This window comes from Lissotriton vulgaris, chromosome 4_1 (assembly GCF_964263255.1).
Source record: "Lissotriton vulgaris chromosome 4_1, aLisVul1.2, whole genome shotgun sequence".
NCBI lineage: Eukaryota > Metazoa > Chordata > Amphibia > Caudata > Salamandridae > Lissotriton > Lissotriton vulgaris.
The window spans coordinates 1,382,130,750-1,382,143,036 of NC_141691.1; the positions used below are offsets into that span (position 1 = coordinate 1,382,130,750).

At 46.5% G+C, this 12,287-nt stretch overlaps 1 protein-coding gene across 1 annotated transcript in view; it reads right to left on the bottom strand.

Annotated features, from left to right (window-relative positions):
• USP14 (ubiquitin specific peptidase 14) overlaps nt 1–12,287 on the bottom strand; it is a 381,588-nt gene that overhangs the window by 35,376 nt on the left and 333,925 nt on the right. Inside the window, exon 15 of the mRNA XM_086917977.1 lies at nt 906–1,013. Coding sequence (XP_086774103.1) covers nt 906–1,013 — 108 coding nt within the window. The remainder of the gene's footprint in view (nt 1–905; nt 1,014–12,287) is intronic.

A 12,287-nucleotide genomic window follows, 5' to 3' on the forward strand; every position in this document is an offset into this window, starting at 1 on the left:
AGTCTGACCGAACCGAGTCCGGCAACATACGGCCGCATCGTATTCGCTCGATCGGAATGCAGGACTCCGGCTCGGTCGGAAAACACTCCGGGTCTGGCTCGATCAGAGAGCTTTCCGACCTAGATCGGAATCGGCCCCAGGTTGTTATCACAAAGGTCTCTAGTGCAAACACTTGACCTATATCTGGTGTTTAATCGGGATCATGATTGCGTGTTAAAAAATAGTGCAGGCTCCAAGGCTTCAGCTCGACTACTTCACGGAAAGAACACGCAGAGGTTAACAACTTGTTTCTTGGGTCAGGTGATTAAAGCAACTACTAATACTCTACACAATTTAGCACAGACACCAACATGGTTAAACCGCATTTAAAGCACACATTTAAATGCATTCATCTAGTGGTGAGGTTTGTCTGTGTAAACGTATATAGGGACGGAAGGTGGCTTCTTGTGGGAATTATTTAAATCTACTGAGCCTTCTGTTAAAATAATGAAATTCACGCGCAATGTCCCCCACCTCCTGCAAACCACTTCAAATGTTTCTCTTTAACAAAACGCTACTTTGCATTATTCACTTGTCTACATCCTTTGTTTTTTGTGCTTCTAAAACGTATACCTACTCCCCTTTGCAGCTCAGAGAGAAATTGCATTTTTCAGCTGAATAGACTATTATTGCAGGATAAAACATAGAACAAACGTTACATTTTCAAGATCTTTACTTGTTACCCTCAATGACACCATTCCCATGTGCATTGCAAGTTAGCAGTGTAAACATCTAGTGTCCTGTTATGAACAGAACATTCTAAACACTTAAATGTAAATTAAATTCATTAGAATCAAGATAAAAAAGTTGGAAACGTGGAATAAGGTTGCTACTTCAGACCATAATCAAAATCTGTGTTAAATTACCTTCATTTCTTTTAACCCACGATAGATAATGGCCAGAAGAACTTGATCTTCCCTGATGTGTTAGCACTGCTTGTAGATCATAGTAACCACAGTTATTTGAGCCAATATCTAGGAGGGAAAAGCACATATTTTAATAGATATAAATGTAATTTCTTTAAGCCATAGTTATCAAAAGTAATTGTTACAAAAAAGGGTACATTTGAACTATTTTGTTAGCGCAGACTGACCTATTTGTAGGCATTCACACTCACAAAAGCGATTAGAATACTTCATATCCAAAAAACTACAATGGTGTCTCCCTTCACCGCACAGTAAAGGCTGTGATGGGTGTGCAAAAGAAGTCCTGAATGACCATAATTGTCCCACTCTAATCAACATATATTACCCACACAAACAACCTACTGCACAAGCTCATATTAGGTCCAGTCACGTACAGGCACCAAGTCTGGGCTACAGGGTCTTGTCAAAGGACCTTTAAGTAGAAAACACTTTAAGAAAAATAATCATTTGTAAGATCAGGGAAATAAAAATCGTCCTAATGGTGAAACAGTGCTGCCAGTAGTGACGAATAGCTACGTAGTAGAGAAATATATAGATATGAAGGTTATTGACAGGATGGTGGGGATGGCAGAATCAGACACAGAGTGATGTGCAACGTCAAGTTACAGGGCATAGCTACAACTAAGTAGCAAGCAGCACAAGGTCTTCCATCCCTAGCATTTCAAATGTTTTTTTTCTTTTGAAAAAAGATTCTAATAGAAATAGTATGTTTTTAGCAGAAAATTATGTCCATTTAGTTAAAGAAACCTGCAATCATATATGATGCATGAATATAATTTAAATTTCAGGGGTAATCAATGTGTAAAGTAATGTACTGAATGAGCTTACAAAATAACACGTCTGTTAGGCTAAGGACCTTACCAGAGCCTTCTTCTGGGCTCCTACTATTAGCCCTTAGAGCAGTGGAAGCACAGCCTAGGTCACAAAACGCTAGGCAAGTACCATTGAATAAGGGTATGCCCATTTTGTGGAAATGTCCTTGATATTTCTCATGGAATTTCCTTTCTACCTTATACTCCCCTTAACTACCACTCAGCCAAGTGTGATGACGTGGCCCCAGAGCTCCATAAAGCTATTTACAAGCAGCCAGGATAACAGGATGGACTTGGCTGTTTCCATCTTGGGTGATGATTTTCAAAGAGGAACAATTACCTTTTCTCTTGATTTCTTTAGGACCCTACTGTCTTGTGCCTTGATCACTACTAAACTAGCTATTTTCAAGTCTTTTTTCCAAAATGTTTTATTGCCCTATGTATGGATTGCTGTCTCAGTTTTCAAGTACCCAGGCTACTGTACTTATCAATCTTATTTTCTGACAAACTGTTCTGCCATATGTTCCGATCACTTATGGATTCTTCTTCTCTCTGCTGTTTTTCTAGATCAATTCTTCTACTCAATCTTGATCTCAGTTACTCTGTTATTTGTTGTCCAAATCATTTTTACCTCAGATTTATTTTGAACTCATGTGTTTTTAATTCCAAGCATGCCCTTTCCTGATTTAAAAAAGCCCTTTGCCAAGTTTTAAACTGAGTGGGACCTAGATATACTTTGCCCCGATTATTGAATTACCCTAAGTCTCTCCGTATCAATTCCTGAAAAACCTTTTTACCACGGTCTTCATTTCTGCTCACAATTTCACTGACATGCTAAGAAAGAAATCAAGTTATCAACGATAAGCACAGTATCATTTGACCCAGTTATCCCCACAAGTCCCCCTATTACTGTGCTAACACCTGGCTATTTTTGTAATACTTCAACAATGCAGTAGCCCATTTCTGAGAGAGTACATGTGTGAGGGTTTTTATTTCAGAGTCACAAGTAACATCAGGAGTGTCTACATTGTGGCCACTACATTGGAAGTACCATTAGATCACAAGTTAGCAGCTATATTAAGAGTTCTTTGTTCTCCATCTATACAAATACACTGAAAAAAACAAAGGTTATAGGGATGTTCTAGTTCGGAAATAGAATTTAAAAAACCTTAGAAATTCACTGAAAAACCCCAAGGTTTACAGGGATGGTATAGTTAGACTCAGATTTCACTTGTATAAATCAGAGAAATTCAGCAGTTATAGTTACCTGAGTTAACTAGAACGTACGCCACCGCAATGCGCTGCTTATGATCTCACATATTACATCACTCATGAAATGGTCAGAGACATCACTGATGACATCTCAAATGACATCACTATTGACATCATCCTGTGAGTGTGTTTGGTAAACGTGTCTGAGGCTGAACTATATATTTTAAGATACGGCATAATTTAAATTAGTAGCTGTATGTCTGAACCAGTGTGTGGGTGGATGGGTGGGTGGGTGGGTGGCTGGATGGATGGCTGGATGGATGGATGTCTGAGTGGCTGTACAGGCGTCTGGGTGGGTGTACAGGCGTCTGGGTGGGTGTGTGAGTAGCTTTATGGAAGTGTTACTGGGTATATATGTAGCTGTATGGGTGAAGGAGTGGCTATATTAGAGAGTGCGTGTCTGTGTAAGTGGCTGTAAGGGTGGGTGCGTGACTGGTTGTATGGATGTATGAATAAGTATCTAAGTGGTTTGAGGGTGTGTGTGTATGTGTGTGTGAGAGAGAGAGAGAGTGGCTGAATGGGTGAGTGGCTGTGAGTAGTTGTACTGAGAGTGAGTGGCAGTATGAGTGCCTATATGAGTACCTGTATAAGTGAGTGAGTGGCTGTGTGAGTCTCTGTATGGGTGATTCGGTGTTTGAGTGGCTGTAAGGGTGTATGAGTAGTTGTGTAAGTGTCTGAATTAATAGAAGGGTGAGTGGCTGTATTGGTGGGTGCATTAGTGGCTTTAAAGGAGAGATAGTGGGTGTGCGAGTAGCAATATGAGTGAGTGGTCATGCGAGTGGCTCTATGGTGGAGTGATTTGTTGTGTGTGTACTGGTCAGGAGGAGGAATCGCTATCGTCCATAAGAAATCAATCCGCATCTCAACCAGCTCTGACGCCAACCTCGCCAACTCCGAACACCTTCACTTCCAAATACACATCGACCCCAAGACCACACTCAGAGGCACCCTCCTCTACAGACCACCAGGACCCCGCGCAAAATTCAGTGAAGACATCACGGACTTCATCACTCCACACGCGCTCCCCTCCAAAGAATACATCCTTCTGGGAGACCTCAACTTTCACCTTGAAAAGATCAACGACCGCAACACCACCACCCTCTTGGACAACCTCGCCAACCTCGGACTTAAACAACTGGTCACTTCCCCCACCCACATCGCAGGTCACACACTCGACCCCATCTTCACCTCCAGCAACCATGTCTCCTTCAGCCACACTACGGATCTCCTCTGGACTGACCACAGCTGCGTTCACTTCACCTACAACAAGCCCAAACCCACCAACCACCTCCAACCAACTCTGCAAAGAAACTGGAACAAAATCACCACCGAACTGATCTCCTCATCGCTCCTTCTAAACACCCCAGCCCACTCCTCGGACCCAAACCTAGCCGCCGCCAACTTCACACTATGGTTATCCAACACCGCCGACACCTTAGCACCACTGAAAAAACGTCAAAGCAAACCTGGCAACAAGAAGGCCTCATGGTTCAATGATGATCTCAAGAAGTCCAAGAAACTCTGCCGCACCCTTGAAAAAGCTTGGAAAAAAGACCCAACCACCAGCACCAAGGACGCCTTCAAAAACGCCACCCGCACTCACCACCAACTAATCCGAAAGGCCAAGAAAACAGCATTCAAGGATCGACTTGACAACAACGCCCACAACAGCAAGGAACTTTTCAACATCGTCAAGGAGTTTTCCAATCCCTCGGCCAACTCCAACGACATCACCCCCTCTCAAGCCCTCTGCGACTCCCTAGCCTCATTCTTCCACAACAAGATTGCAGACATCCACAACAGCTTCGACAACCAACCCGGAGTCCAACCCACCCAACCACATGCTGAACACTCTCCCCCCGCGAACACCCTTAACGACTGGAACCCAATCTCCACTGAGGACACCATCCGCCTGATGAACTCCATCCACTCAGGATCCCCCACAGACCCATGTCCTCACCACATCTTCAACAAAGCAGACTCCGTCATAGCACCGCAACTCCGAGACGTCATCAACTGCTCCTTCAACTCCGCCACCTTCCCGGAAAACTGGAAACACGCTGAACTCACCGCCCTTCTGAAAAAACCCACAGCGGACCCCACCGAACTCAAAAATTACCGACCCATTTCGCTCCTTCCATTCCCGGCCAAAGTAATCGAGAAAGCTGTCAACAACCAGCTCGCCGCTTTCCTCGAAGCCAACAAATCCCTCGACTCCTCACAATCTGGCTTCCGAGCAAAAGACAGCACTGAGACCGCCCTCATCGCAGCAACAGACGACATTCGAACTCTACTGGACAATGGAGACACAGTCGCCCTCATCCTCCTCGACCTCTCTGCAGCATTCGACACAGTCTGCCACAGCACCCTTTTACAACGCCTCAGCAACATCGGAATACAAGGAAAAGCACTTGAATGGATCACCTTGTTCCTCACCGGAAGAAGCCAGAGAGTCCGCCTTCCACCATTCAAGTCCGAGGCCACCAAAGTCATCTGTGGCGTACCACAAGGATCCTCACTCAGCCCCACCCTCTTCAACGTATACATGAGCCCCCTCGCGGCCATCGCCCGCCAACACAACCTCAACATCATCTCTTACGCGGATGACACTCAACTAATCCTTTCTCTCACCAAGGACCCCAGCACCGCCAAAACTAACCTACACGAAGGAATGAAAGAAGTTGCTGAATGGATGAAACACAGCCGTCTGAAACTGAACTCAGATAAAACAGAAGTCCTCATCCTAGGTACATCCCCCTCTGCATGGGACGACTCTTGGTGGCCGGAAGCCCTTGGAAAAGCACCCATCCCGACAGACCACGCACGGAACCTAGGCGTTATCCTGGATTCTTCACTTTCAATGAACAGACAAGTCAGCGCCGTATCCTCATCCTGCTTCAACATTCTTCGCATGCTCAAAAAAACATTTCGCTGGATCCCCACCGAAACCAGGAAAACAGTCACCCATGCTCTGGTCACGAGCCGACTGGACTACGGAAACACCCTCTACGCAGGTACTACCGCTAAACTCCAGAAGAAACTCCAGCGAATCCAAAACGCCTCAGCCAGAATCATATTAGACATCCCACGCAACGAACACATCTCTGGTCACCTGAAAGACCTCCACTGGCTACCAGTCAATAAGAGAATCACTTTCCGACTGCTAACCCACGCACACAAATCACTCTACGACATCGGACCAGAATGCCTCAACTCACGACTGTCCTTCTACACCCCCTCCCGCCAACTACGTTCTTCCAGCCAAGCCCTCGCCACTGTACCTCGCATCAACAAGACCACCATGGGAGGCGAATCCTTCTCATACCTGGCTGCTAAAACATGGAACTCACTCCCCACTTACCTTCGCCTTACCCAGAACCACCTAGCATTCAGAAAGCAACTTAAAACGTGGATATTTGACAAGTAATCCTCCTCCCCTTCCTTAGCGCCTTGAGACCCTCTGGGTATGTAGTGTGCTATATAAATTATCTGACTTGACTTGACTTGTGAGTACATGTTTATATCAATGGATGTGTGAGTGGGTCTGGGTGTTCTGCATAAGTGTCTCAAGGGGCGTGTGGGTGGGTGCATGAGTGTCTGTGTGAGTCTGTGCGTGGGGCGTGATCCTGTGTGTGGTGGCGTGAATGTCTGTTAGTGTGTGTGTGAGTGGCAAGGCTACATTTGAATGGAGTGGAGGGCTGTGCAGCCCCCACCCTGTGCCGTTTTCGGCGCTGGGAATGCCATCCCCCAGGGCCCGACCATAAACAAATGGGGGAGGGGGGCTGCATGGCCCCCCTACCCTGGCCGATTTTAGCCCTGGGGACCCCATCCTCTGGGGCCTAGCCATTAACAAATGGGGAGAGAGTCCGGGCCAATTTTGGCCCCGGGGACCCCATCCCCCGGGGCTCGGCAGCAAGAGTGAGGAGCATGGAACCCCATCGGAGCCAGTCTTCGCACGGGGATACCATTCCCCGGAGCCTGGCCCCGCTTTGGACCCCATCCCTTTGGGCCTGGTCAATTACAAATGGGGAGAGGGCCCAGTCAGATTTCGGACTCAGGGACCCCATCCCCTGGGGCCAGGCCGTTTATTTTATTTTTTTAGGGGAGGGGGCCACATGGCCCTTGTCCCGGGCCAATTTAAGCCATGAGGCCCAGCCAATAATATATGAGGGGGCGGGGTGGCTGCCCCCCCTCCCCGGGCCTACTAGGGCCCCCTCTCCTGGCCTTTATTATTTTATTTTATTTTTGAAGTAGGGGAGGTGGGCGCATGACCCCCGTCCCCCATCCAGGGCCGATTTCGGCCCCAGTGATCCCATCACCCAGCATCAAGCCATGGTTCTCTGGCTGCCCACAGGGCACCCAGTGTGCAATAGGATCAAGGTGGGAGCCTGAAGGTCCCCACGGTCCCTGCCGGCTACCCGCCTCCTGTGGGATCTGGAACTGCTTTCACACACAGGGAGCGTTGAACATGCAGCACCTGTGCAAGAAAGCAATATATTTGTCTATTTACCTGCTCGCTTGACAACAGACAGGGAAACAGACGCAAGCTTGGTTTCCAGCAAGTGGGAGCAGTTCATTGCTTTTGCTTGCTAGAAGCAGAGTGTTTGCTCTGAATTGGCGGAGCAGCAGCTGGCAAAGCTCCTGCCAAGCCACAGCAAATAGCTATGTCCCAGGGGTGGGCACCCTAGGACACAGTAGAAGCCGGACCTGTGGGCCATTATTGGCTCCAGGAAGCAGGCTGTGCAGTTCCCCTCCTTTGTAGTTGATGGGTCCGACCCAGGGACCAGGGCCCGAGGCAGTTTATGACCTGGGAGGGAGGGCCGCGCAACCCCGCTCTCTTATAAAATGCTACTTTCGCCTTAGCAAAGTGGTGGTCCTGGGGCCTCGGGGCATGAGGCCCCCCCATTAGTAACAGATTAGCCCAAGGAATGTAGTGTTGGATCCTTAGAGAATACGCGTCCCTATATATACAAATTAACATTCTTCTAAATATGTTAAAAACAACTGAAAGAATTTTCAGCAACTAACAAACAGGGTTCTTTCTGAATAAAAACCAACCTTTTTGCCAAATTTGGTGTACTTCCGTCCAGTCGTTCGGGCTGAAGTTGTGTATATAAATCTGTATATAAATTAAACACTTTTTTTTTTACACCCCCCTTCTTTTTCAGCCTTGCTTGACAAATCATCCAGAAACGTTCCATGCACAACAAAAATCACTGGGCCACTTTATTTTGGAAAATGTTGTGAAGATTTGTCTAACGGTCACAAAGGTATAGGCAAGTCACAAAATGTTTTTCCTACAGAAACAAGGTCAACAAACACCATTTGCAATGTCTGAGTCTAACACTAGATCACAGGAATTTGTAGAGCTTGTGTATCTATAGCCACTCATGCTACAACCAATCTTTTTCTGGATTTACAAGACCCACTGGACTCAACTCACCACCCGGCCATTTCATAGAAGACATCAGGGTATTTTGCTTTGGTCTTTAGAACAGCCATCAATAATCTCAAACTCTAACTACCTGCTGTGGAGGTGAGAACAAGCGTCCTCACAGAGGATCCTATTTTCCCGTGAACAGGCAAATTGCTGGACGGCACAGACCTGCTCATCTTTTCTCCTCCAGCACCCTACCCCAGAGAGTTTTGTGGTACAAGCTTCCACAAGCAGGCTTAACATTCTTTCTCCATTACACCTCCTAGATAGAGAAGTTAAATGGGTGGATGTTTACGGAAAAAGAATGGTCATCTCTCTGTCAGCCAGACCCAAATGTCCATCATCTGTAGTTGCCTCTTAGGCAGTCACTCGCACATGTTAATGGAAATGGTGAGAGAGATTTTGCCTACGGTCACAGATGCGTTCCATCCAAATTTGGCGCAAATCATACAGGATACTAAGAACCCTGTATAGTTTGTCATTAGATCATGGCTGGAAACTACAGATTGCTTAGGTATTACAGGTGGTACCAGTGTGGTGCTTTGGAGCCATACATTGATAAGATCCAAGGGCTTTATCAGCGACATCAAGGTATCACCGATTGACATGTCAATTCATGGTACCATTTGCTTTGGGGACAAAGTGTATTCAGCTCAGCAGCACTTCAAAGAAAGTAAAACCACAACAAGCTCCCTTGGCCTTCCAGCAAAATATCTCCAAAAGATTTGCCTGTTTTGAGGCTTCGGAAGGGGCACTCAGCAGAGGTTGAATGTCAGATGAGTTAGTACAACCATAGATAGCGAACCATCACATTGGACAGGTGTGCTTCACACGGTATAGGATGGATACGCCCTACCTTTCCTGCCTATACCCTCCTCATATTTCACCTGTACCAGTGAATTCCAGAGGACCACTTGTCCATTCTGCAGAAGGAAGACCCTATCTGACGGCGGCAAACCTCATTTGGGTTCATGATCAACGTGCTGAAATCACACATGACTCCTCGCAGGCTCCGCTTCATTGGTACCATCCTGGATACAGTGCAGGTTCAAGCCTTCCCTTCACGAGTCCTGGACCATGATCCCAATGTTTCAACCTCTGACCTGGATTGCAATGAGAGTGGCTCTGAGACTTCGTGGCCTCTTGTCCTCCTGCACCTTGCTAGTGGACTACACCAGGTGGCTCATGCCCGCTCTGCAGTGGGATCTGATTTCTTAGTGAGCTTAGCACCAAAGTAACCTGTTGGATTCCATCCAAGTGTGGGAGACTGCAAAAGATCTGAAGTGATGTTTGCTAGTCCACAACTGGACCAGTGGCAGACCCCCTCTCCCTACCCTTCCCAGCGCTGATGGTTGAGACTGATGCATTGTTATCAAGTTGGGGAGGCCATTAGGGAGAGGTGGAGAGTAGAGGACTTTGTTGTCCATTCGAGACCCTAGCTCCACTGCAATCCATTTGCTTGCCACTAAAAACGCCTTACTCCTGTCCATCAAGAGGGAATGGGTGCAGGTTCCCACAGGCAGGAGTAGGCCAAACTTGTGTCCTATAATCTACCGGGCGGAGAGCTATATTGGGGTTACTGGAACTAAATATAATAACCGCTTCAAAAAGGAATTTCCACCTTTAGTAGCACATGCACATTTGTGTCTCCCCAGATTTGTGCTATCTGCCACCGCTTTGGTTTTCAACTCGGTTAGTGCAGGCTTTATTAGGCGATTTTTGCATGCGCTTGCAATTTTCCGAACAGCTCCTGCTTGCTGGGACAAAAATCACTTTAGGCTTGGTTACTAGGGCACCTTATTGAATCTGGTCATCAATCCGAATGCCCAAGTAATCATAGGTTTTAATCTGCTCTACTGGTTTACCAGAGATCTTGAAGATCGATTTTAGCTTGGCTTTCATCTCCATAAACTTTGTTTTCTGCATATTGACTCTTAATTTCCTTGTTTTACAAAAGAGTTCAAAGCCTTCCAACAGCCAATTCATTGACAGTTTTGTGCATGCTAGATTGACTGCATTATCTGCAAACATTAAGATCAAGAGATGCTCGTTCCCCAGCTTGGGTACATGAAGGCCAAGATAGCTTTGAGATTTCCCTATGCCATTGCTATAAAGAACAATTGTTACTTACCTGTAAACAGGTGGTTCTCCAGTATTGGTGTCTTTCATAGATTCACATGCTTGAATATTCCCCGTCGTCGGAGTGGGAGTCCCACGGTAAATAAAATAGCAATAAATGCTAAATATATAATAATATACAATAAATATATATATACATAATAAGGAAAAACCCAAAAAATGCATACAATAACCATCTGGTACCTAACCAAGAGTTTCCACATAGGAATGCATGGGGAAAAGAAGTTCCAATGCAGCCTATCCTTGTCATTATGTTAGTCCAAACTGCAGCCAATCAGGCGCCAGCAGCCCTCTAGAACCTTCTCCTCAGAGCTCAAGCCCTCAGATTTTCGTAGCACAAGAGTGACCACAGAGTCTATGAGGAGAAGCGAGCCTCTGAGGGGAGGATGGGAGGGTCGCATGTGAATCTATGAAAGACACCAATACTGGAGAACCACCTGTTTACAGGTAAGTAACAATTGTTCTTCTCCAGTATTGGGGTGTCTTTCATAGATTCACATGCTTGAATATAGAATAGTAAGCAGTCCGTATCCGTACACAAAGTTTCCAGGATGCAATGTATACACAAAAGGTTGAAATCAACAGGATTAAATCCATGTCACGGAAGTTATAACACTGTATGTATACATAGAGAAGACATGCACAAGACTGGAAACCATAGGAGGAGGGTAGAACAGAGGCTCACCTTATTGAAAAAGATTCCGGAGCACAGCTTGTCCCACTGCGGTATCCCCTTCGGCCATGGCACCCAGATTGTAGTGCTTCGTGAACGTGTGCCTGCTGGACCACGTGGCAGCTCTGCAAATCTGATGCAATGGAACTCCGGCAAAGAGTGCAGTCGAAGAGGCCACAGACCTGGTAGAGTGGGCTCTCACTGCAGACTGTAAAGGCTTTCCCGCTTTCTGATGGCAGAAAGCAATCGCCGAGGCCACCCAGCGGGCTACTGTAGGTTTGGTGACTGGTCGCCCTTTTTGAAAACGGCCATAGGCCACGAAGAGCTGATCTGATTTTCGGAACTGGGCCGTTCTGCTGATGTAGAACTTTAAACATCTTTTAATGTCCAAAGAGTGCAGGCGTTGTTCCGCAGGTGATTGCGGATTGGCAAAGAAAGACTTCAGTATAACAGGCTCATTAATATGGAAGTCTGACGGCACTTTTGGAAGGAAAGTAGGATTAGTGCGTAAAAGCACAGAATCCGGTTTGAACTGTAGAAATGGCTGTTTAATTGTGAAAGCATGCATATCACTCACTCGACGTGAGGACGTCAGTGCGAGTAAAAGCGCAACCTTCCAGGTGACATACTTGAGATCTGCGCTATGAATTGGCTCAAACGGAGCAGTCATTAATTGTGAGAGGACAATGTTGAGGCGCCACTCTGGAGGAGGACGCCGAACTGGTGGAAAAGTCCGAAGAAGTCCTTTGAAGAACTGACGTATCAATCTGGATGAGCATAAGGAGGCGGAGCCATCATGGCGGAAGCGTGAGATTGCCGCCAGAAAAACTCTTAAAGTTGCATGTGACAAACCCGACTGAGCCAGATGGAGAAAGAAAGGGAGGAGCTCAGCGGGCGTGGCACGCAAAGGATGTACCCCGGCGTCTGCACACCAGTGGCAAAAGCGTTTCCACTTCAACTTATAGGTTTTTATAGTTGATGGAGCCCTG